Raw genomic sequence first — 11,915 nt, 5'->3', positions numbered from 1 at the left:
TAAGTAATAAATTTTAAACATAACTCAATCTTATAAATTTGTCTCATTTATATGAAAATTGTATTTACTTACATATTATAAATTAATTTGGATATATTTCTAGTCAATCTCTTATATATTATAAATTAATTTAATTATATTTCCGATTAATATAAAATCTTCAATATATCACCATTAATATGAAAAAATTATTTTAATATAAGACAAATTGACGGAGTAAAAAAAAAATTAACAAAATGGCTTGCGACACTATTCTAGACATTATACTATAAAATGTCTCTAAAGCTTAAAATATTACCTCTCTGTTAAACATTTTCCTTCGCATTATAACACATCGCTTTAACTTTATTTTTTTATTATTTTGAGCTTTTAATTTTATTACTTATGTGTTATTTTGAACTTGTTGATCTTATTGTTGTACTTTGTTTTTCTAAGATGAAAATTAACTAAAATAAAAATGTTTTTCTTACATTAACATTTAACAATAGTTATGAAATGGACTAATGTAAAAAGTGACCCTTTTACATGAATTTTATACGGTCAATGCAAAAGGTATTTACTTTCTCTATCTTCTCAAAATAATGTAAGAAAGATAGTTGGATATGCTTGGTAATAATGTACATATCTAGTTACATAATAATATTAAAGGCATGCAATTTGTTTTGATCCCTAGCCCTAGGAAATGCCTAAGAACACAAAGACATGATGAATAAAGAGAATTAAAAGAAGCCTAAACTACAAAAGAGAAAGAAAAAAGATTAGCTATTTTTGAAATTCTTCTTCTCAGAATTCCTGAAAGTTGAATACAATCTTTCTGTCTACGGATTCAAGAAGCCCAATTTCATCCACCGATCGATCCTCAACCTCGTTCTCGTCATCAATGGAAATATTCAAATCCAAAGAAACACAAGGGCTCGTCTCTTCCAAAGTGCCAATGTCACCGTTCTTTTCTTCCTCAGACATCGATTTTTGTTTGACCGAAGGAGAACAAGTTCTTGATCTTGAACTGAAACTTTCACAGCTCAGAATGATGATTGCGTCACAAAGTGCAATCTCTTCACCGTTTGAATCCGTAACTCTCCCTCTCTCCATAGCCCTTTTGAAACCAAGTTGAGAAGAATAATCCGCTTGCTCTATATCTTCAACAAGAAACACTCTATGAGGGTTGTTCATCATTGCTTCTGCGAACCTCTCTATGTAACTGCAACTTGTTTCTTCTCTTGATCTCTTGTTCCTGCTATAATCCTCTGTTGAATCTGCTCTTGTCGACGCAAAACTGCTCAATGCTATGGAAACGACGTGGTCGTGGGACCCAAAAACAAGCCGAGCCAACTCTCTTGTTATTTTCTCTTTACCTTCCACATCAACACCTTGGAAGACCAACCACGTTTCTTCTTTCACTTCTTTAACTTCTTTAACTTTTCCTTTTCTTCTCACCATGCCAGAACGACACTGCAAAATGGTGCTCGCAATTTCCGGTATTATATCCTTCTGCCACGACACCTTCTTCTCCAAAGCATTGCACAGTGTTTTCAAGTTCTCTGAGTTTAACTCTTTGAACCTGCTCACGTCCTCCACTTCCATGACGTCACTGGAAGAAGCGGAGTTAGGGTTGGGAGATGAGAACGGTTGCTTTGTGGTGTCCTTGCTCTCTGGAATGTACACTCGCAAAGTTGGTTCATTGGGGTTGTTGCATCCATTGTTTGAGATCCAGAAATGGTGGTTGTTCAATGAGTCTTTGGGTGAACCCACTTGCCACTCATGATGGGTTTGGTGCAAATTAGAATGTTGTTGTTCGTATGAGAAACCTGAGGTTGAGGAAGAGGGTGATACCGAGGATAGTGTGAGTGTTTTGTCTGAAGGATAAGGTTGCTTTTGGATTGAACTGCACATAGAGTTCCACTTTTTGCAAAGCTCTCCCACTGGGACACAGTTCTGTTGGAATATACGGAAAAAAAGTTAATTTTCATCTTATACGATTATACTGTAACTAATATTACACACTGCATACAAATACAAAAGTAAAACATGATGAGTGTGTTTAATGAAACATGTGGTTTTCTATTGGACAACTGAAAAAAAAAATAAACCAGAAAGTGTTAAGAGAGTTGGAATAGTGGTTGGAAAAGTTTGAGCGTTTTGGGACAGTTATTGTATGAGTGAGAAGCTGAATGAGTCAGGAGAGGATGAAAAGAGAAAAAAAGAAGGAGAGAGAAATTCTTGGTAATAATAGTATCAAAATCCTTAAATATTTTAGGATACCTAAGAATTTCTCTAATTTTAATGCAAATGATATCTTAATATAATATAGTAATAGGTGTGGAATCCTATATATATATATATATATATATATATATATATATATAGATGTTCCTTTGAAGGTGTGTTTGATTGGGAAAATGAAGACCTGATCATTGTAGGTGATTCCTTTATTCTCATTTTTGTACTGTTGGAGCCATGCAGGGAGGGTTGAAGTTGAGGAGTCACTATTACAAGTACTGCTTTGCAAGCTTCGAATTTCGGTCTCATTCTTGGTGGAAGGTTCCGCGAAGCAAGGTTGTTGTTTGTGATCATCCTCCACTCCTTCGAGTAAGAGCCAGCTACTTCTGTTGTCAGCTTTCTTGTTTATGGCCTCATTTTCTACACCACTGTGGAAAAAGATATAACATTATCAGTTACTGCCTTCATTTATTTTGGGTCATATTCCACTTTCAAAGTTATGCAGACACCAAAAAATGGAAAAGAGGGTCTAAAAGAGATCCTTATTATCAATGTTAATCCAAGGAAAACAAATAAAAATAAACAAAAAGAAGAAAAACCTATTTCCTTAGTTGGTTCTAATCAAATAAAGGGAAGTCACACTGTAACGACTGACGTCTTACTCGTTTCAGTGCATACACTTTTAACCAAAGTTTTTTGCCATTGGTTTTTTCTTCTTATACACAGTAGCCACTTGAGAAAAGAAGTGAGAAAGAAGGAAAAATTCATACAGAAAAAAAAAAAAAAGTTTTCCCAATTTTGTTCACTGTGCATTTCTTCCACTCCCACTTTTCTTTTCCAGTTTTAATCTTTAAAAAGCAAAAGCTAATTCCATTTTTCCCTTTTCCGATGCCTGTTTTGAGCTAATCAACTATTCATCCAAAGAAAAAGAAAAAACAGTTTGAGAAATGGGATAGAGAAGATTGAACAACTGAATCAAAGCCAACCAACAATTAAAAACATGTTTCATCCTATCTGAAACATGAAAATCTCAACTATTAACTTACGAGAAAATGTATATATTATATGTACATACATATATATAATATCTGTAACGTATAATCAAAGGCCTTGTAATTATATGGAACTTTACCAAAACTGATTTACCTGTCAGTGATGAGACTCAAACGCAAGCTTCCCGCAGGGATAGTAATGGGATGAAGATCCCAAAGATTCTCCAACGATGGTTGGCCATTTTTGCATCTCATGTAGGCTTGAAAAGTGGCTACACCCATCAAGCGAAACCTTCCACCATTATTCTCTTCAAACCCACTCACAAGCTTCCCAATCTCCATCACCATGTGATCCACTGGACAATAACACGCTCTCCCTTGTGATCCACAAGCTCTATAATCAAACACCCATTTGAGATCTCCCAAATACAAAACATACCCTTTGCCGTGTTCGCTTCCATTCACAAGACTCCTAAGTTCTTCAACCTTTTGCTCAACTTCCACTCTCGAAACATTCCCAAAAGAAGAAAGAGAAAGAGGGATAAACTTGACACCCCTAAGACACTCACCAGCATCCCCTTTATCAACCTTTTCCATCACTCCTCTAACTACACTCTCCAGACTTGTAACACACTCTCCTACTATCACAACACTTCTTTTTCTCTGACTCCCCAAATTGTCGATAACACTAGCAACATCCTCACCCCTAATGGGATCCAACACCAACCCTTTCTCTCCACTGCTGCTGTTTTCCTTTGCCTTAGTATTACTATTACTATTACTGTTATTGCCACTACCATTGTTCTGAGAGCATATTTCCAAAGAAACTGCCTGTTCAACGTTGCTTTTCACTTGAGTGCTAGAGAACCCAGCCTCCCTCATCACTCGGCTAACGCTAGGGTCATCCAAGATCGAAATAATTAGTTGCTCCAGTTCTATTTTCACTGCCAGAAGAGGCTGTTGTTGATTCTCAATGGATCCACGTCGTTGGTGTGCCTGAGCGCGTTTGAACGCGGCAACCAAAGCGTTCGAGATAGAGGGGCAGGCGTGAGAGTGGTGGTGGTGAGAGCCTTGCAACATGGGACTGGAAGAGGTTGAAGCCGGTAACCGATTGAGCGCAACGTTGAAGCAAAGCTCCAAGGCCTTGCACTGAAGAGGGTGAGAGTGGGATTGGAGACACGCGGTTCTTAGAATCCCGTTGGTGATCGAGAGCATGGTGTTGGCAACGTGGAGTGGCGTCACTTGGGCGTGCCCACGACGCTTCGCCAGTGTCACCGCTTGCTTCACTATGCCTGCAGCTTCCGGTGTTAGACCCTGTTGCACAGCACAGCTTCCTGTTCTCATCTCCGAGGATGATGTAACAGCACTGAAAGCAAGGTGAAAAATTGCAGTGGTGGTTGCAGTTTCGTCGCAATCTTGGATGTTGTTGCAGACAATGGTTTGGAGCAGTGAGAAAAGATTGACGTTGTGACTAGAATACAGTGTCTGAAAACGTTGATATTGAGGTTGATGAGGTTGTTGGTGTTGGCATCTTGGGTAAGAGGGTGGTGGTGTTAATTTGTAGGGTAGGGTGGGGAAGTAAGGTGTTGTTTTGGGAGCAGGGTTTGGAGGGATATGATTTGTAGAGCTAGGTAACGTGATGATAATATAACTGGTTTGATGCATATGAGATATTAAGCATAAAATAGTGAGAAACTTTTGGGGAAAAAGAGGGAGTGTATGGTACGTAATTCCATCACCTTTACATTAACAAGGCTGTCATGTCAAAATTAGAGCAACTTTTTCCACCCCGTTGTAGCCTTTAAAGCTGCCCATTCTGCCCAATACTATTAACTAATCTTTTTTGTGGAGGGTGGGTTGGTCTAAAAGACAAAGAGAGAGGGATGAGAAAACGAGAAAGCGAGAAGGAAGAAGAGAAAGAGAAAGAGGGTATGGAATTTATGGAGGAAGGAGTGTGCTTTTCTTGTGGGTGAGGTAAATTTGTGGCAGATACTATTAACTAATCTTTTTTTTCCCATTCTCTCTCTTTCTTTCCTTGTTGAGTTTCGTTTTCCCTCTCTTCCCTTGGATATTGCTTTCAGCCACATGGCCACGTAGAGGTCGAAGATGCTCATTTGAAGCTCAAAAGCATAAAATGAGCGTCCCTTTTGAGTAGATAATGCCATATTTTACTTTTAATATTGCTTTATGATAGAGCGCTTTACTTTAAGCAAAAGATGGAGGGTATATTAAAATTGGAGCTCTAATAAAATGTGTTTGAAGGAGAGATCAATTAAGAGAGGCGTTTGATGGTGAAAGAAGAGAAAAGATATAGTCATGTACCTTTCACTTTGCCTCAAATCTCATGGTGTTTCTCCAAACACATTAGTTTACTCATCAACTGTTCGGATGACCTTTTTCATACACATTACAATAACCATTATCTTTGTGTTTAAAAAATCAAAAAGTTAAACCGTTATTGGTGGGGGAGAGAGAGAGAGAGAGTATTCAGAAATCATAAATGATTTGCTGTGTTGTAAGCAAGTGTATATATTCCCCTCTTTCGTTCAGACACTCCTTTTCTTGCTAGCATTGCAGAGTGCTTTGGGTTCAAATAATTTTGGTGCCCTTTGTAAGTCTTTTTAGGCCAACAAAGATAGATAGAAGAGACTTTTTGACTGGAAGCCTCAGCTAGCTAGCTCTCTACAGTAATTCATATTCACCAAACCAAAACCATAAAAGTAACTCACAAACAGTTTCTAGATTTGTATTACCTCTTATCAGATTCATTTTGATCCTTATAGTAATTCTAACCACATAATCATCTTGTGGAGCGTGCACTTGCCACTACCCTAAATATATAAATAAAGTTTTGAGGAATTGAAGTTTTAATTTTAAGCAAACAAATCATACAAAATTCAATTCCTGCAAAAATAGTTGACAGACAATCTTATTTTTGTAATCATGCAGACACAAATTCAATTATATAACATGTCTGTTTTACAAGAATGTTGCTGTCTGTATTTGTGAGTTAGAAAAAGAGAAATTGAATATGAGAGAATGGTGTTAGGGATCTACAAAGATGACGTTATGTATTTTGGAGTTGTCAAAATGTGTTGTGAATGGTCATGTGTGTATGTGCGTTCTAGTTTGGTATCAAAAGAGACAAGTCCATGGTTATATATTTGAGTGGGTTTGCACTGTTTCTTTTTCATTGATTGCTCATCAACTAGTTATCCATTATATCACTCACTTTCTTGTATGATTGTTAGATCATTTCTCCCTTTTTTCTTTGTTGTAATGTTTCCTTAGCATGTTTTATTTAACTTCTTTCTTTCAAGATGACACGCTCTGAAATTATAATTGGCTGATTCACACACTAATGATACGTCATGGGTCATTGCACAAAACAAGTAAAAGTGGAGCAGTTGATTGAGGAGGAGTGAAAGGGAGATATCTACGTTTCAAAATATTCTTCCCATTTCTTTATGTTACTCTTTTTCGTTAACACCTAGATAGATGGAAGTGAGCATTTTTCAGTATATGTGCCTTCTCTCCTTTCTATGCAAACGCAACCTTCAACCCTTCAAAATCTATGCCCCTAACCTAAAATCGACAACCCTACCTACGCAATAAACACGACATCAACCCTCAACAATTTAACCTAATTGCTTGTTACATTCTTCTAACATACATAGACACACAAAAGATAGCTTATGTGTTCTACTTCATTTTTATTTTTGGTTGAATTACGATTTCAGTATCTGTTTTCGTTTGATTATCGCAATTTCATTGATGAATTTTTCTTTTTAATCAAATGAGAATCATAACACAATAAAAAGAGATAATATTCATTGAGATTTTCTCAAATTACACATAAATTTCTTTTCATTTTCAAAAGAGTGACATCTTTCTCAAATTATAAATATTTTTCTTTGTATATTACTCATTATTTTTACTTTTATTAAATGTGTGACTTAAATTGATATTTGAACTTTCACCTGCATACCCTCCCTCTTTTCATATACATGCACTCCATTTTTTCATACACTTGAAATTTTTGTTGTAATGATTATAATAAAAAAAAAGTATAAGTAAAAATTTGAAAAAAATAATCTTGAGAATTTCAGTATTTTACTCCAAAAAGAAATATAACTTTTGATGTATTTTTTAACTTTTAAAATAGCACCAATGTTCTTTCTTACGTTTATTTGGCCGAATGGTAGTGGCCATAATGTGTAAAAAAACTATGTGAGTGCAATTTCATTAATGTTTTTACATTTACCAGAAAATTGTTTATAAAAATTAAATTAATAGCGACTAAAAGTTAAATTGAAATATAAAGTAAAAGTAACCAAAACTTTGGTGTTTAAATTTGGAAATTGATTTACTAACTCAGAAACTTATTCAATGACAATAGAGAATTATTTGAAAACTAACAAATTAAGTTTTAAAATGATTTTAAAATCAGTTTATATAATAACTAAATACTTTTTTATCTTTAAACGAGTTTCGATTCGATGAATTTCTTATTGTGCAATTAGATGAAAGTAATTTTAAAGTTAAGAGATTAAATTAGTTGTTTTTTTATTAATAAACAGATTGAATTGAATAGATTAAATAAAAATTTAAAACAGAAATTCATTTTTTTTGTTTCATTTTTCTCTCTCTTAAATCTTGGTACGTAGTTATGAAATATTTCTATATATGTGTTATGTATGCAAAGAAGGAAAAATAAAGAGCTTTATGTAGTGTAGTTTTAGTGGTCCTATTCCAAAATAATATCAATCATGATGCAGTCAAAAGTCTTCCATAATAAATATAATAAACTTGTGTTCAGAAAATTGAAGTCAATAAATAAATCATTAGATTAAGTTTGGATATAGAGATGTGAACACTCGCCCACACGTGCAGAAAAATTCTGCTTTATTGGTTTCAGCTTAGCTGAATCAATTGCTATTGGTCACTTCTTTTCTGTCTCTCTCTCTTTTATTTTTAAAACAAAATTAGTTTGGAAAAAGAGAAAAAGGAAAACAAAATTGACATTTGAAAACAGTAATAGTCTACGCTTTTAAAAAAGAACCCTATTTACTTATGAACAAAAATGTTAGGATCAAAAATTTTAGTGTATGGTGTCACAATAATTATTATAAAAATAAAATGAATTTAGAAGATACATTATTTGTGATTGAATAATTGTGTATTTACAATAAGGAAATATTGAATTTACGTTTTTCAGTTTTTGAAAGGAGTTTACACTTTTCATTATTATAACTTTTTTTTAAAATAGACTAATAATATAGACATCAGACGTTTAGCTTCATAATGTGTGATAATATATCATACTAATTAATTTTGTAAGCATTGATAATCACAAATTTGAATTATAAGAAGAGAAATTTTAATTTTGGATTAAATATGTTTGTATTTCTTTAATAATAAAGTAGAATTGATTCTACATGAAATTTGATTATGTTTGATTCTTAACTTTAAAAAGTGGTGAATATAGTCTTTCAAATTAAAGAAGTTAAATTTGGTCAAACATGACAACCGATTTACATTTATCCATGTTTTCACGTGTTAATAATTAATTTTTAAAATAAAATAATTTTTTTTAATATTTTATTGTCATGTGCGTGCAAATATTTGATCGTCAAAATTCAAAATTTAATATTCAAGAGATTGTCAATATGAAACTAGGATACCACCCTTACGTCATACAATGTATACAATGTTAAATTAAAGAAATAGTGTTGTAATTGTGGTGAATTCCAAACTCTTCAGTTGTTTTGTCCTTATGTGTTTGTGGATTATTTTTTGTCATCTATAGATATTAACATTTGTTGTCTCTGTATACAACCTTTACAATATTTTCAAGGCTTATGAGACTCGACTATATCCAATTCAAAATAAAGATTATCGGTCTACTTACACTGGACCACGTTTCATTGTTGATCCTATTATGAGACGTCATCAATAAAGAAGACTATTTTTAGCCATATCCGTAATGAGATACATGAGCAAACTCCTAACAAACCTAAAAAGTGCTCTTACTATCAAAATGATGAAAGACACAATAGAACAATTGTTCATATAAACAATCCTGATGAATTTTCCTTGTAATTTCAATTATATTAATAAATATCTTAGTTTTCAATTCAACTTTTCTCTGAAAAACTTAAAATTATCTAAAAACATACACCAAAATTAAAAAAACCTAATATTACCACAAAAAATGCACCACCTATGCCAAGTTAACTTATAGAATCAACAAAAAAAGAAATTAAAAATGGTCTAAACTGAAGTCGGCAATGTGGTGCATGACTTCAATTACCTGTGGATGTATGTTGAAGTTACTAATATGGTGCACGACTTTAGGTTAAATTGGTTTAACACTAAATTTGTCAACTTTAGACATAACTTCAGTTCAAAATTTATTTATTGTGAAATTGTCATTGAATTAAAGGTGAAATAGTCATTCTCTTGCATAACTTTACTTATGTTTTAAGTGATGATTAAAGAAGATTAATCTAATCGAAGTCTATGCAATTCATTCTTCATAATAAAGTCGTCAACGCTGTATACAACTTAACCCTTTCGGTAATAAGTTTAAAATGTGACTTAGATACGTAAGTTTAAAAAAAAAAAATCTTTATTCTCACCTATCTTTGCCTAAAGTTTTTCTCACTGTTATATACTCATTTGTCACCTTCGCACTGTATTATCTCCTCTTCTCTTCTCTTTTTTTACCATAGGAGAAAAATGGCTACTTTGTTAGCTGAGAACCGTCACAATGAAATGAATCAATATCTCATATTAATGTTATTTGTTGTTATTGAGTCCACACAAATTCTAAAAAATGAAAGTATGAAGACTAAAGGACGTTTTGTTTTGAATCATAATTATTAAAAAAATATATAAAAATATTAATCATGTAAAAAGGTTTCTAATAACATTTCCCTTAAGAAAGTATATATTTGTTCTAAATGTCATTCCCTGCTTTCTAGGCATGAGAACAGAATGTATGAATAGGTTTTCATTTTTATATCAAAATAAAATTCCATTCTCATTCTCATCCCATCTTCATACTTATATGCATAAAATTTTTATCTCATTCACATTCTTATTGGACAACAAATATACTTATATCCATATTTATATTTATTTTCTTATTATTTCAATATTAATTAATTATTTTTTATAAAAAAACTAAAAAATACATAATATTATGGAATATTTAATATCATAAGAACGTATTCAATGTCAAATATTTAAAAAAACATAATAATTATATAAATTTTAAATTAGAGTATCCGATAACTAAATAAAAATAAAAGAATTATATAAAATATTAGGTAATTGCACTTCATAACAACCATTAATTTTGAAAACAATAATAAAACAAATTTGATAAAGTTAAAAATTATTTTTTTAAAAATTGCAAAAAGAAAACAAAGTTTAAAAATATTTCTCTTTACTTCTTTTTTTTCAATTTATAATGAAAACTCTTTTTATACGTTAATAAAGATTATAATTCATTATTTAAACTAATAATAATTTGAGTTTAAAAATATATCATTATATTTTAAACTCCAAGACCACAACATTAAATTATTATATTATAATAAATTGAATATCTTTATGTAACTATAGTGGTAAAATTACAATTACGAAAATGAGTTAGAAAATTAACTAATTATATAAAAACTCATTAAAAAAATATTCTACATGATAGAAAAAAACAACAAATAAAAATATTAAAAAGTAAAAGTCATCAAACATATTCTAGAAATGATTTGATATACCACGAAATCACATAAAGGAAAAAAAAATGCATAATTAAATGTATAACAAGGTAGAAAATACTTTGGAGATTTTAGAAATCATTGATTGATAATGAAAACTATTTAAGCAAAACAAAAAGTTATTCAAACAAAATAAAAGTTAAAGATGAAAAAGAATAAAGAAGATAATTTTTATTTATTTTACATGATAAATGAAGGATTGATGCAATTAAACACAAATTGAGAGAATAAAATATTTTCATGTGAAAAAATAAATAATAAATAAAAATATTTAAAAGTAGTATTTTAGATTACCTAATAAATTATAAGTATTTTAGTAATATAAAGACTGAAATAAAGACAAAAATAGATATAAAAACACGAACAAAGTAATCTTAAATATTAAAACTTAAGTATTATCCATAAACAGTTATTTACCAAATGATCATGGAATTCCTTTCAAATCATAAATAAGTTAGAGGTCCCATAATATAATTAGCTCATAAATAAGATCCATCTATTTACCGCTTTTTAATTTAACTAATATAAGACTATGATTAAACACATATAATATTTGAAAACAATAATTTCTTTTTCTAATTTACAAAGTTGTGCTCTCTCTTTTATTATTTTACATTTGGGATTGTTATGTTCTTTCTATTTTCAATCTTTGTATTTTTAATCTTCAAATCACATGTTCATGGAATCTTCTTAGGAACTTGAACCTACAAGGATCAATTCTTTGCAACAGTTTCACAATCGATTTATTATTAGATTGTGAATTGCTTGAATTTGTTTTTAAATTAATGAAATTTTGATTTAATTATTGTTAGGGTTTAGAAGAGTTATTTATCTAGATTTTAATCCTAAAGCAACAAGTCACTAATTTTCAAAGTTATGATGTATACATCTAAGTCTAATAAGTGACTTTATCTTTTAT

General features: G+C 31.3%; 1 protein-coding gene across 1 annotated transcript; it reads right to left on the bottom strand.

Annotated features, from left to right (window-relative positions):
• Nucleotides 1-496: 496 nt before the first annotated feature.
• Nucleotides 497-5,101, bottom strand: LOC148193205 (protein SMAX1-LIKE 3-like). Its single transcript, XM_088097971.1, has 3 exons — nucleotides 3,367-5,101; nucleotides 2,408-2,648; nucleotides 497-1,935 (listed from the first exon to the last, which is right to left on the bottom strand). Exons 1-3 carry the CDS (start codon nucleotides 4,875-4,877, stop codon nucleotides 784-786), a joined length of 2,904 nt encoding a protein of 967 aa, XP_087954097.1. The 5' UTR covers nucleotides 4,878-5,101; the 3' UTR covers nucleotides 497-783.
• Between the last annotated feature and the right edge of the window lie 6,814 nt (nucleotides 5,102-11,915).

This window comes from Vigna umbellata, chromosome 9 (genome assembly GCF_029865625.1).
Source record: "Vigna umbellata cultivar VRB3 chromosome 9, Vumbellata_1.0, whole genome shotgun sequence".
In the NCBI taxonomy this organism is placed as follows: domain Eukaryota; kingdom Viridiplantae; phylum Streptophyta; class Magnoliopsida; order Fabales; family Fabaceae; genus Vigna; species Vigna umbellata.
The sequence above is the reverse complement of the archived record's forward strand: the minus strand, read 5'-3'. Positions and strand labels throughout refer to the sequence as shown.